Below are 14,670 nucleotides of genomic sequence, written 5' to 3'. Positions count from 1 at the left end.
AAAAAGAATTTGGTGCAAAAACATGTAATTGGGCAGAATTTTAATATTGATTTGATTATTATTATTATTGTCGTCGTCTTTAAGGGTGACCATTATGAAAGGTTCAGTATAAGATGTTCTCACTCTATTGCTACTATGATTACCCAATAGGTAAAGTATCTAAATTTTAAGACACTTCCTGTTAAATCAATCACATTTTCTATTTGTTTTGCTCTTCTTTTTCCCAGATTAAGGCTAAATGTTCACATGCTTTTGATAACATCACACAAAGTGTAAGGCCATTGATCAGAATTGTTTTGAGAACCTTCATTTTTGTTTGTCCACAAGCATTTAGTATCATGTTTTTAATCAAATTCTTCCTTCAAAAGTCTTCCCTTCTACTCACCAATCATTTTGAGCCAAGTTGGCATAAAAACGAAATGGTCAACATGGTTTTGAAGTCAGAGCCTATCCATTACATCGTTCCAGTTAACACCTGTGGGACAAAGTGAGGGGGAAAAAAAATCCATCACTTGGCAATTAAAAAGAGAAGTTATAGTCTGAGGTCAAACAAGCAGAACCACTCTACTGGTAAAATGTATAACAATTTGACATGATACAAGAAGAAAACACCATTTATACATTTCTGTAGTTTCAAATATGCACAGAAAACATATGGTTATTTATTACCCTCCTCATTGGATGGTTCAATTTGTTATATCACTTACAGATTAATTTCTTGCAGCTCAAATATTTTGTACCTGTCTAGACCAGAAATGATTTAAAGTAATTTCCTGTTTCTTATGGGGTACTGAAAATGTGTTTACCCAATTAGTATTTAGCAGCAGGAGGTCACTTAGATTCAAATTCTAGAGTCAACTTAAATAGGGATTAGACGCAACCTATTGCAAAAAAGCCATAATACTAACTTATGACAAAATTACTCAAGTTATTTGTGAGATTTGAGTCTTTTGTGACTGTCTCGATATTTAATGAAAATACTTAACTACCAAGAAAAATAAACATATGAACAGCAGTTTAACTCTGGCTACAAAATTATTTGTTTACAGCCATGAAAGTGGAGTAGAAAGGGTGAAGGTAAAATAGTAGTATCATTTGTTAAACTGCAGAATTGACCTGGAGCCACTCTATTCTTCTGCCTTGTGTGATGTCACTGACTCAAGTCAGCATAAAAAGCAGAATTTGCAGTGATTTCTTTCATGCCCTGTTTAAAAACTTCTCATTTTGTGAAATTCGGCAGTGAAAATTTATGTTTCATTACCCAGTTGTGGTCTTACTGTGTGTGATGTGATCAGTTACAGAAAAAAATACACAAATGTAATATTTTTAAAAAATAATGTGCTGCATTTATAAGGATTTGTTTTCGTATTTATGAATAAATAAACCATAAGTGTTGCAACATTACAACTGCTCCTACTTGAATTACTACTTTTTATTTTAAAAAAGCTTTAGAGTTCTAATATTTGTTTCCTGTATCCCACTCGGTTCCTTTTTGTAGAGGGGCTGGCAGACTGTACCATTTTAGTGGGAGGGGACACAAACACTTTCAGACATTTTCCACGTATGCTTAACAAGAAAAAACATTCGAATCAAAAGCCTGTCTTCATTACTGACGTAAATATACATAGATTTAAAGGTAGAACAATTTTTAATTCTGATTTTGTGATTAAATAAATTAAAATATGACGCATGTAAGCTAGCGTGCACCCCTCAGTGTAGACTGTTGCCATGTTCCCACTTTCATGGGTGTGGTGATTAGCCTGCTTGGTGAAAATTTCAGTCAAATCCGATCCGAGTGGGTGCTCCCTTCTGACCCCTAAAGCGGATTAAATTGTGTGGAAATTAACGCGGCTCCTTTCCATGGTCTCCCCCACCCCCAGCTGAGGCCATGGTTGTCGTGTGAAAACATATCGGTGCGACTCGGACCGAAGGAACGGGACTGAGCCAGAACGCCTCTTTTTCAGGTGAGGACGTGCAGTCTCGTCTTTGGTATTTTGGTTGTCTGTGTGTATGCGTGTGTGTGTGTGTGTGTGTTTTAAGGCTATTTCCTGTTTTTGCTCGGAGCGGGTTTATTTTTGTTTTTGCAGCCTCGGCGGAGTCCAGAATTGTCCAGAACCATGAAATGTCCCTGACGGCAGCGGTTGTGGCAGTTGAAATAACTGCTCCCAGTCTTTTTAATGGCTCAATTCTGTGTTTTCCCCTCCTTGAAGCTTTCCATTGCCTACAAAATCCTCAGCTATCCAAACGCGGCCTTTTCGCCTGTAGGGCGGAAACTACGAGCAAGAAAACTGTCGCTAGTTTTTTATTTGTTTATTTATTTTTACTTGTAATTTACGGTTTTGTTTCCAGTTTTTCCCACACTACTTTGTTTTCTTGCTGCACAGTCCTACGTAGCTTTTCCCCTGTTTCTTAGTAATTAATATACAGTCCGCCTTCCTATCAGTATCAACTGGTGGTGTGACAGGGGCCCTGCCTCCTGCTCCACAGACGCATCTCCACTACATCAGCCTGTAAAAACAACACACTTTATTTGTCGCACAATCTCTTAACATGATTTAACTACGTTTTTGTCTGTGGTTGGGAGTCGGTGTTTGTCTGAAAATGTGAAGTAACACAGTGAATCATGTCATCAATCTCCTGGTTTCATCATGTCATCAACAAGTGGTAACTAGTTTTGGTGGGTCTAGTATCGAAAAAAAGCCGAATATGTCAAATTTCAAATCTCCTGTTTGACAACAGGTTCTGTTTAACTGCAAACGATTTATGTAAGGAACATTAAAAAAAAAAGATAAGCGGTGGGGAAAAAGTAGTTAAAAAAAAAAGATTAAATCATGAGTAGAAATGAAACAAAAAGAAATAACCAAAGTTTTCAATAATTTTAGATTAGTTAAGTTTGCTTTCTGGAGTGTTTATCAAATGCTCTGATTAGTTTTCACACACAAAACGTGGTTAAATGTTCTGCGTTTTTATTGATTTCAGGTGGTAAACAAAATGAATTAATTACAAAATTAACCCTGTTGATGCTACTCAAGTATATGTCTTAACCTTTTATGTGATTTTTATTGATGTCAGAAGCGTCCATCCATGTATAAGCTATTGTTGATGCTTACATAGCTCCATAACTGGCAAATGTTTTGATTTTGATTTTTCTACAAACCGGGGGAAAATTGTAGGATTTTTTTTTTTTTAAGCCAACTGACAGGCAGTGTTCAGCATCTTGCCTTGGCTTCCCTTGCATCTAATAAAATTAGACTCTTCAGTTGTGTCTAATTTTTATTAGATTCAAGTCTAATATAGATTAAACTTATATTTTTGTATAAATTTTTACAAGGCAGTTTAGGTTCCATTAAATTATACAGACTTTGTTTAAACCAAGGTCTGAAAAAAATTAGCTTTTGTGATATTAAAACCTTTGATATAACTTCAGTGGTATTAGTCTCTCTTTTTTTTTTTACAATTAAGAATAAATTAGGGTTTTAAATTAGACTTGTGGTTCTTTAAATTAATATGACCTCGGGTGGTTTAGAAGCCAAACATTGATGTTTGGCATCTAAATATTGTTAAGCTCTTGCAGTGGGAAACTATAATTGTAAAAGTAATTGACTGGCCACTATCACAGTTATTAATGATATGTGTTGATGTCTGGTATCATCCATAGGTGCTTCAATAATTAATCACTGTTATGATGGAAATATAGTGGAACAAACAGGAGAAACACAATATCAAATACTGTATTTTTGGTCATTGAGTGATATATTAAAGCATTTAGAGTGAAGTTATGTTCTTGTCTAATGTAACTGGATTGAAATGTTTATATAAAGTAAGCAAATTGGCCATAAAATCCAGTCTCTGATGTTGTTATAATTACAGTTTGGACAAATGCTAAAAGTCAGTGAAATTCCAGTAAATATTGACACTTTACATTTAAATGACATTAACTGGTTGACCAGAACGAAGATGGTTAATTTTCACGTTACTGGAATCTTGATATCACTTCCTCCATTCTCCAGATGCTTTGTCAGTAGGAACAAGTTCACACCTGGCGGAGACACCCCTTTGATTCTTTAACTCGTGTTATGACATACCAAAATGTACCTGCTTTACTTCTCAGTAAATGTTTAAAAGATGTTTAAAATGTAATGTAGAGTAAGATACTGGTGGAAGATAAAAGTCGGGGGGAAAAACAAGCCTCTGCTTATTATCTTAAGAAAATGATAAGAAAAGGTTGAGTCATGGATAATCTGAATTACGTATTTGAACCTGTTTTTTATGGTAAAATGCCTTAGGATGACATTTGTTGTGACTTGACAAAATATGAATAAGCTGAATTTGAAAGGGAAAAGTGGCTGAGCAAATTCAGTTTTGTTTTTTGCTCACTTAGCCTCTGTTTCTTTAACCAGAACTTTTGGTAAGTTGCGTATGGGAAAATTTGTTCATCAAGACCAAATGGAAATGAACTACCAAACTATTATTGCAAATGTGATTTACACTTGTTTCCATCTGTACAGACAAAATATGCATTATTTTTACTTCCTCCGTCCTTGTTTTTCTTTGTTTTCCTGTATCATCATCGTCCCTTGACTACTCTTTGCATATCCTTAAGCATTAGAGCGACAGATGCAGGAAGTAACTCAAATCTGAAAAATGGGTACTCCCTAATTAAGTTGTAATGCATACAGGAATAAAACTGAGAAAATAGACGGAATGTAAAAAAGAGACGGAAGTATATGTAATCAGAGACAAAAGGGTGAAAAAAGAAAATGATACTTAAATTAACTAAAAACATGTAGGACATGTTAAAAAAAAGAGCGAAATTCCATGTTAAAATGGGTTTGCTAGATGTACGGGAAAAAACAGAGAGGGAAGTAAAGGAATACATAATTTTCATTTATTTTAGTAGCATATTCCATATTGGGGTTATTATACATTTTTGCATAAATGTCTACAATCAAGGCAGCTTAGGGCTTAGGTTTCTTTAAAGATGTTCGTTCTTTTATAAAAGAATCGAGAATACCCACCTCAGGGTTTCCCTCACTGTATTATAAGCCTGGCGGGCCATTGGGCTTTATTTGTGCCCCCACCAGGCTAAGCATCACTTAGTTATTTTAGTTTTTTGTTTTTAATGATTTCCTCTTTTTAAGATTTTATACTTGGTATTTAGGCATTAGTCTTCCAGTCTTCCAATAATGCATACGTGATATTTTCAAATTTCCTGTCAACTTTAAAACGATTTTAACTGAAAAACATGGCGGCCGGCTGGATGAATGACTGCCTTGGTACCTCAAGCACAGGGCTTAGCAAGTTTTCTGGGGTAAACCTATATCCTTAACTTTACTTATCTAATCTTTGTTTAATTCTCTGTGATCAGCTTTGTTACACCACTTCTGAGTGAACTCCTGGAAATAAAGTGGAATAAAAACAGGAACGACAACATCCTGAATCAAGAAATATAGCCGCCAAACTTTTTTTGACAGTACAATAGTACAAGATTTGTTTGTGCCTTTGCCTTTCTCGTGTTCTTCCCCCTTTTTATTATGTAGAGCTATTATTGTTAAGGAAACTACAACTTAAAACTTTCTAGGATAATTCATCTGACGGCTCTTCTCAAAATAACAGCCTCCTTCCCGTTTTGGTTTCTGATTGAGCAGTAGTTTCTTCATGATGTGAACAAGTCCTTTCATGTAGTTTTAGAAATCAGAGCATGTGTTGCCTAAAGTCCCCCTCCACCACCACAACCAGCACCATCTCATTTTAACCTTTACTGTTATGTTACTCATTGCAGTATTGTTTAACAAAAGCGCTTTCTAAACCCATTATGAGCACAAGCAGCCCTGTGTGACGCCTCGGCCTATGGAGGCATATAGCATAACAGATGGATGGCTGTTTTAGAGCAGAGATGCCTCTGATTCAGGCTGATGCTGAGCTCCTCCTCGGATGCGTCAGAGTGACGTTGTCATGGGCAGCTGAATGCATTGCAATGCCTCAGCACAGGCTTAAATAAATGAGCTCACAATGAGCAGTCCATTGAATCCATCTTGTCAGCTGAGAGGCGCAACAGGCTAAATCGGTGGATTTTAGACATTTTAAAAATGGCTTATCTGGACTAATTTTTGAAGAATTATGAAAGTATTCACAATTATGCCATTCTATAATGAGCGAGTGTTTCAGTGTGGACATATGCAGGCCTGTGTCGGCCCTAGTAGTTAAATTATTGAATATGGATCTAAAAATTTAATCCCAGTACGTTGGATTTGCGGACTGCAGTAGAACGGGGTGGAAAATCAGCAGCCCACGGGGTTGGGGAAGTGCAAACATGTCAGAGGAATCTCTGAGTGCTTTGTGACCCACATTCAGACTCCCCAAGGTAAAGGAAGTGGCAACTTGCACGTGCATAAATACACAAGCAAGCGTTTGCAAATGAATGCTTAATCTGTGACACACTTAGATGTGCTCACATAATGTACTCTCGCTCTCAAATTGTTTCTGTTGTACATATTGTCTAATAAGCCGTCCAGATCGGCCCACACGATGCGCAGACACTCGTTCGGAGCTCGCAGGCACAGCGGTGGGCCGTGCCAGCAGCGCGATGCGACGACACAAAAGGCCGATTGAGCGAGGAAAGGTCAGGGCCCAGTTCAGATGGCCTTTTGAACCAGAGTGAGGGTGTTTGAAGAGACAGACCACCCTCCAAGCTGCCACCCAGCCCCTGAAATCCCCCTGGTGGGCCTGGATGGCAGCATTGTGCCCTCGCAGCTCTCCCCAACCAAAACAGGAAACCTCTGTTTGTCTTATGGAAGTGCTGCTATTCTTTTTCCGTATACCTGTTGAACTTGCATTATTTCTGTCTCTGTGTTGCAGGTGTCAGCTGGTCAAGTGTTTCGTGTGTGTGAGTGTGTGTGCGCGAGCAGGCTCGTGTATTTTCTCAACCCAGCCAGTATTCACAGAGGAGTGTGTCCTGAACGCATCTCACAGGGACAATGAGTGAGCTCGAACAGTTGCGGCAGGAAGCCGAGCAACTACGTAACCAAATCCGGGTAAAACAACTTAAAAAAAAAAAATTAAAAAACTTTTGGAAATGACTTGCACAGCTTCAGCTGAAACCATTACTCATGAAACTCTTGAATTTCCTTCATTCTTGATTTCTCCTTGTAGGATGCCAGGAAAGCCTGCAGTGATTCCACTCTGTCACAGGTGAGGGACCTACTTACACAAAAACCACTTTGTTTATTTATTTTTTGTTGTTTTTCATTTTAGGGCTGTTTTTTGAGACGATGTGTAATTTGGTCAACCAATGTTTCTTACTGAAGCAAGCTGCGTATAGGACAGGGTCTGCAACAATGCATAGAAAAATAGATTTCCTTCCCTACAAATGAAGATGAGCTAATTCTAAGAGCTTTGTTCTGGTGACAGGTGTGGCAACGCTGTAAATGCTACAATTTTCTAACTGCAGTAAAAGTCTGATTCCATTTAAATACACTAAAAGTGAGCATTAAGCATTACTCTTCGTGGAACTCTGTAAAAACTGGAGACTACTACTCAATCTGGAAAAATGTGGTATCAGTGCATCCGTACTGACAAAATATTTGCCACTTAATCTACTGTGGATTGCTAAAATATTAAATGTATTACAATTAATGTGAAAATGTATATTAGAGCTGACCAATGTTGGAGTCAAATGAGTGACGGTGCACAGGGTGGCACTGGAAAACTGCAAGGAAAAAAGCCTAAAAACACACAGTCAAAAAGACAGTGGAACGACACAGAAATGATGATAATGGAAATGTTTTGGTATAGATGTAAAAAAAATAAATAAATAAAAAAAATAAGAATTTTTAAGCACAATTTAAAAGTGATACACATGTGTGCAAATTGTAGCCAGGATGCTCAACATAGGAAATTATGGCTCATTTTATTCAGTCAGACCTAAAACATGCATAATATGTCTGATTTGTATACTAAACTACATTTTGTGAACAAACTCTGTGAAAGAATTGCCTCTTGAGCCTTTGTTTTCAAATAATGCTGAGTAGACTCTGTGTCCAATGTATTGTTACAGTTTGCAGGCGTAACGGCTTAAAGTAATGCAATACTTATGAAAGATTGCTTTGCTGAAATGGATGATTCGTCATTGGTGATCAGAGAAATATCACAGTTGAAATTCTGTTTTTCATAATTAAGGAACCACTTTGGTCTGGAGCTCTTTATTTTACCTGGATGTGGTTTTACTCTGGGCATAACTGTGTATTTGTACAAAACACCGAAGACTTCTCCAGCCGCGTTTCTTTGACATCCACTTTCACTTCTAGAGTGCGACACTGATCGTCTCCCCCAAGATCAAAATCTCTAAGTAGTGAAAGATCATACCAGTTTTTTAACATGGTAACTCTCTTCATTGTAGGCTGCTGAGCTTTATTTTCATTTTTGACACAAAACATCATGCACATGCCCCTCTGGTATGTCCTCCACATTTGGGTATGTTATAAATAATCATGGTCGGAACAATTGGAACCACATTGAGGTCATTTTTATTTGACGTGTATCTAGCAGCTTTTTTATTTTTTATTTGCTGGTTTGTCTTGCTGTTAAACACATTTTGCGCTCTTTAAAGATCGTTTTAATAAGTATTCAGCAATATGTTATGATTTAATTCTGATCAAATGCATAAAAAGATCAAAACTGGATATTTTTACTTTTAAACCCTGGATCAGGGAGTAGACCATGTTTAAGGGTCAAACAAGTACTACGAGTTGCCTGCAAATGAAGCTGTTTTACTTTACTAGTTTTTATGGCAATTCGTTGAAGAAAACCTCCTTAAGGGAACAACATTCAGCTTCAGGCTGAATGTTGGACTGGCCCAGTCAAAGTCCATATCGAAATCCAATTAAGTCAGTTAAGTATCTGGTGTTCAGATACTAACTTCACAGCAATGCATTAATTTGCATGTATTTTATTCATTCTAATTGAATATTTGAAGTCTGTGGTTTTACCATTTAGACTTCGCTGTACATAAATAAAAGTCCAGGAAATCCTGATATAAATGTTTTCTTGCTTTTTTTTTTTTTTTTTTTAAGTATCATCCTGTTTTTGCTACCTCAGCTTGAGTCCAGTTCTGGCATCGGTCTTTCCCTCCAGTGTAACCAGTGACCCGTCTTCCTGTGTTTATGCAGATCACAGCTGGTCTGGACTCGGTGGGCCGGATACAGATGCGGACGCGACGTACTCTCAGGGGACACCTGGCCAAAATCTATGCAATGCACTGGGGGAGTGAATCCAGGTGAGGATTCTCTTTTTCATTTGTAGAAATTTATGTTAATCGGGTTCTCTGTTTGTTTAGTTTTTGCAAGAGTTGTGTATTTAGAACATTTGATTTAAAAGCTGTGATTTGGCTGTGTTTAGATTTTTGCCTTTGCAGTATTTACGTCCGCCATTTGCTGCCTTAATTTGTTCAATCGGCTCCAGTGCAATCTGTCTACAGTCAGTTCCAAAGTCCAGCCAAAGTAAGAAAAAGAACAAAAAATATTAGTTCATCTTCAATCTATGTTTATGATCCTGCAGCATTGAATACTTCAGCTGCTGTAGAAGTACCAATGAAAAGTTCTGGTTCAAGTACTTTGTAGTGCAGCATAACTTTAAAAATAAACTGTCTTTACATGCTTTTTTTAAAATTGGTAATAAAATATTTTCCTTTTGTTCTATTGTGTGTTTGTGTCACTCTTTCTTTCTCTATCAATGCAATGCAATGTGGCAGTGACGACAGTCCCAGGTCTGGGGCTGTACAACTATCACTTCCACCCGTTCTCCCACTCCCCTCTCTACTAATATGACTAATATTCCCATAATCCCCTTTTACTATCACTTTAACAAGACACCAGCACTGTTTTACCTCTTCGCTATGAGCACAGTAGCGACATTTGGCATAAAACGCTTACCTTATTACAGATGCAGTTTCTAAGATCTCAGTTTTTACTGCTGTTTTCTTGCAAATCTAACATTGCAAGATTCTGTTGTCTACAAATGTTCATTAAACTAGATCTTATAAACTCCTTTTTTTTTTTTAACAATTTGCTGCAAATATGCACACTGAGAGGCACCAAGAATTAACAAGTTAGGATTTTAGTTCACATTAAGTATGCATGCAGTGCACTAATCTTGAGGCATAGAAAGTATTTTTTTGTTTCCGCAAGCTGCATATACTAATTTGATCTGGATCAAAATTACACAAGTATATATATTTTTCCAACTAAAAAAGGAAGGTAAAAAAAAAAAGGCCTTTGCCTCATGAAAAAAAAAATTACAATAATGTCAATCGGCAAGACATGCACAACTAGTGATTTTGATCCATTTGTTGTAGGTGTTTGACATGAAGCAAATCTTTACAGCTGTTTCTTAATGAATCCACCAAGTATCATTAACGTAATTCAACATGATATTTTTATGCTTTTGAAAGATGCAGTGGTGTTTAATGGCACACTTGGACTTGTGTAAAGGCCTGATGTCTGTGGCTGCTCCTTAAGACGTGTGTTCGGTTGAAGGTGTGAGCGTGCATAGGCGTGCCGAGCACCTTCTACGTGACCCCCCCCACTTCCCCCCAGAGACCAGTATTTGTTTTGTATACAGCCACTGACATTTGAGGACTACAGCTCTCCTCTTGATTGTACTGCAGCACCATCAAACCACTTCCTTTACCTGGAGAGGTGGAAACACCCCATCAGGATGAGAGGGAGGGGTTCCAGCTGTTCCTGCATCTGTGCCATCTAGAGCCCCCCCCGCCCCCACCTCACTACTCAAATTTTCCTCCCAGCTTAAGTAAACCACAGTTTTGGCTTTTGCATTAGTGAAGGTTTGAATATTACTTGGATTGGGACATTCAGAGGAGTAAGAGATTGGTGACGCTAAATGCTTTTTAACCTCCAGGCTGACGATCCAGCACAGCAGTGTTTAAGGTGGCTGCCACTCATTGCTTATAATAAACAAGGTGCATGTAGCTTAGATTGTGCTTGATAATGTGGATATGAGTGGCGTGTCATGCTCATGTGCTTCACCTGCCTCCAGGTTACTGGTCAGTGCCTCGCAAGATGGAAAGCTGATCATCTGGGACAGCTACACAACAAACAAGGTGTGTAGGATTAATAATGGCTGACAGTTGAAATTATTTACACTAAAATCTGAAGTGTCTTGTGATGATTTGTTGCAATAAGTGTGTTTAGTCATAGTAAGTTAATTAGAAGCAATGTAGTGAAATTATGCAAGTGCAACAAAACCTGATTTTCATTTACCGTCGATGAAGCTGCTACATCATTTAGAAAGCAGGTTTAGTGGTCTAGGTTGTGGTGGTGGTGTTGCAATGAGTGCGAAGCAGTTTGTATAACAGACACAAGCCTTTCTTTGGACCCTAAGTTTTGTATGAAATGTGCAGTTTTCTGTCGCTCACTCTTGTTTGAATTTAGATGCATGCTATCCCACTGCGTTCTTCATGGGTGATGACGTGCGCCTACGCCCCCTCTGGGAACTATGTGGCCTGCGGAGGCCTGGACAACATCTGCTCTATATACAGTCTGAAGACCCGTGAGGGCAACGTGCGGGTCACCCGAGAGCTACCTGGACACACAGGTATGGGGGATTTTTTTATTTTTTATTTTATTTTATTTTTTTCCACGTGGCCACACTTTGTATTGTCTCCCCTGGTTACAATGGCAGTAAAACTTATTTTACATTGAGTTTTCAGGGCAGAATATTAGGAAAAATGAGTTCTGTTCTAATATAGGTTCTCTGCTTATGTTCAGGTTATTTGTCTTGTTGTCGCTTCTTGGACGACACCCAGATATTAACGAGCTCCGGAGACACCACCTGGTGAGCAGACCCCACACTCAAAACACTGCAGCCCATTGAGTGCTGACAGAGGATACTTCACGATTTACATTTTTAAACCACTGTACTCTGTACATGTATTTAGTGCTGGTATATTTTGGTTTCATTGGGTTTGTCTCTTTCAGAGTAAAACAAAAAACACTGTTTGGGTCACTAATAGAACTTTTTTTTTTACTCTTTTTTTTTTTTCTGTTTTAAAGTGCATTATGGGACATAGAGACGGGCCAGCAGGCCACCTCCTTCACCGGCCACACAGGCGACGTGATGAGCCTGTCTCTTAGCCCTGACTTCCGGACTTTTGTGTCCGGCGCCTGTGACGCCACCTCCAAGCTGTGGGACATCCGTGACGGGATGTGCAGGCAGTCTTTCACCGGCCACGTGTCTGACATCAACGCCGTCTGCGTGAGTTCTGTAACTTTTGCCACAGACGAACAAACTCAAGTTTGGAGGATTGCACTTTCTGTTGGACAAAAGAACCCCAAACCTTTAACTGTTCACTGTCTGAACAGTAAAAGGTTTAGCAGTTGTTTCTACTTTTTCTTTCTGCAGTTTTTCCCCAACGGTAATGCGTTCGGCACAGGCTCGGACGACGCCACCTGCAGGCTGTTTGACCTACGTGCCGACCAGGAGCTGATGACCTACAGCCACGACAACATCATCTGCGGCATCACCTCTGTGGCCTTCTCCAAGAGCGGCCGTCTGCTGTTAGCCGGCTACGACGACTTCAACTGCAACGTGTGGGACACTCTGAAAGGGGACCGAGCAGGTATGAGACAAATGACCAGGCTTCAGCTCCCACCACGTAATGTCGAGCAAAATCTGTCTTTAATTGTAAATGCGCTTCTTTTTAGGTAACCAGGTAAAAGTTTTTGTTTCTGCTCTTATTTCACCCTATGTATCTGGCGAAATACGAAGCAAGAATTCAGTTTGAAAAAAAAAAAAAGAGCTCTATAAGTTGGCAGTAACTTAAAATCAAATCTGTGAGAAAGAGAAAATGATTTAAAGTCTGTTATGTGATTTTTTTTTTTTATTTATTTTGAATTCCAAACTGGATTCCAAAGACTTTATTGGTCAGCTGTCTGCGCTTTGAATTGACATGCACTGTATTCTGTTTATGGATCACTGACTGAAAAAGTATTTTTAATGTGGAACAAAGGTAAAAGCAGTATATTGCAAAAAAGTTCAGTTCACCGCAAGGAAACACATCCAAAAACTTAAGTTAAAGACGGACATATCTTGGAGAAACTTCCAGAAACTGGAGTCCATAATATCTATAAGCAGCCTCTATTTTTTCTGGTACGTTACAATTTTTCTGTTATTTCTGTAAACTTATTGCTGTTGCTATACTTTGTTTGATTAATATGTTTGACTGCATTAGCTGTGTAGAGCCACATAATATGTACTCAACTCGTTGAAATGGACTTTATTTAGGGAAATCTGTAAAAGAAGCTTTTTCCTTCCACTTCAGTTCGCTTTACTTTGTGTTGATCAGTCACATAAAATCCCAGTAATACGCTTTGTTTCCAACTTCTGTGTGATGAAAACAGACAGAGTTTAGGACGCATGAAAACCCTTGCGAGCCTCTGTACGTACAGATTGTGTGACCGGCCTGCGGCTCTGCTTCGTCTTCCTTCTCCTGCAGGCGTCCTCGCCGGCCACGACAATCGTGTGAGCTGCTTAGGAGTGACCTCTGACGGCATGGCCGTGGCCACCGGATCCTGGGACAGTTTCCTCCGGATCTGGAACTAAACTCAGCGTCTCGCCTGATGTACTCGATCACTGCCCGTCACCTTGGGTCTGCAGCCCCCCGACTCACCCGCTGGGCTGGACTTGAGGGAGTGCATTTCTGAAGCCCTTCTCACTCCTCCAAGCTGAAGACTTTCTCAACCTTTTTCAGTTTTTTTTTTTTTTTCCCTCAGCAGAGCTGTCACAAAGCCACAAAAACCTCTTTATAAAAAGTCGTCAAATTGAAACCATGAAATTATTTCTAATGGAAATAACTGAAAGATAATTTTGATTTCCTCTTTTTCTTTTTAAGGGCATTAAAGTGCATTTGTGGCCACGAGTACAAAACAAAATTAGTATCAGTGTGTAATATGTAAATGTATATATAAAGGCAGTATATATGTATAGCATTATGTGTGTATATATGCATCATATATGCATATATAATGTGTGTATGTATATATTTTTGTAGTTCATTTGCCTATCGAGGTATTTTTGTTGCTTTTCCTCTTTTGTTTTACGATAGACATAACCGCAGAATGCCAGAAATATTATTAGCGAACTTTAATTAAAGAAAAATGACAGTAAGCCTTTTCACTCAGTTGCGAGTCAAAATTTAGCCTGGCTACATTTTTTATTATTATTATTATTATTGGCATATTTAGGTTTTTTATTTTGGCATTAGTTGAGTCAAAATTTTCATTTTGTTTTGGAAGGGAATCAAGAGATTGAGATTTCAGGAGGAGCTTCAATCCAATATTTTTTCTTTTTCTTTTTCTTTTTTTTTTTTTCTTTTGTTTCTTTTTGTCTGGACCAAGCTTTAACTGCAAAGTAGAAACTGTTGAAGTTCAGGCTACAGTAGGCGGGGAAGGAAACGTTCCGAGGCTTCGGTTTGGCCTCCGCTCTTTTGGATTGGTGGTTTCAGATCATCGAATGCTGAATATCGGGACAACCGCATCCATTCCACCCAAATCGGCTGCAGCTCGACTGGTGAACGGAGGTCGTAATAGCCTTACCTCACGTGATCTGCAGAAGATTCGTCTTTCCTTCAGCATTAGGTTCGGTTATTTATATACA

The 14,670-nt window shown here is 38.6% G+C and overlaps 1 protein-coding gene across 2 annotated transcripts; it reads left to right on the top strand.

Moving 5' to 3' along the window:
* The first annotated feature begins 1,714 nt into the window (after positions 1-1,714).
* LOC106959862 (guanine nucleotide-binding protein subunit beta-4) lies at positions 1,715-13,946 on the top strand. Of its 2 annotated transcripts, XM_015052686.1 has the most exons (11): positions 1,715-1,964; positions 6,859-7,034; positions 7,153-7,191; positions 9,168-9,274; positions 9,749-9,763; positions 11,053-11,116; positions 11,448-11,610; positions 11,784-11,850; positions 12,069-12,270; positions 12,418-12,634; positions 13,511-13,946. In XM_015052686.1, exons 2-11 carry the CDS (start codon positions 6,978-6,980, stop codon positions 13,615-13,617), a joined length of 1,038 nt encoding a protein of 345 aa, XP_014908172.1. In that variant the 5' UTR covers positions 1,715-1,964; positions 6,859-6,977; the 3' UTR covers positions 13,618-13,946. The 2 variants fall into 2 exon arrangements, with proteins under 2 accessions (XP_014908172.1, XP_014908173.1); XM_015052687.1 differs by lacking the exon at positions 9,749-9,763 and having other exon boundaries at positions 1,716-1,964.
* The last annotated feature ends 724 nt before the right edge of the window (positions 13,947-14,670 follow it).

This window comes from Poecilia latipinna, unplaced genomic scaffold, assembly GCF_001443285.1.
Source record: "Poecilia latipinna isolate Pla-1442-1.1 unplaced genomic scaffold, P_latipinna-1.0 Scaffold1126, whole genome shotgun sequence".
NCBI lineage: Eukaryota > Metazoa > Chordata > Actinopteri > Cyprinodontiformes > Poeciliidae > Poecilia > Poecilia latipinna.
The sequence above is the reverse complement of the archived record's forward strand: the minus strand, read 5'-3'. Positions and strand labels throughout refer to the sequence as shown.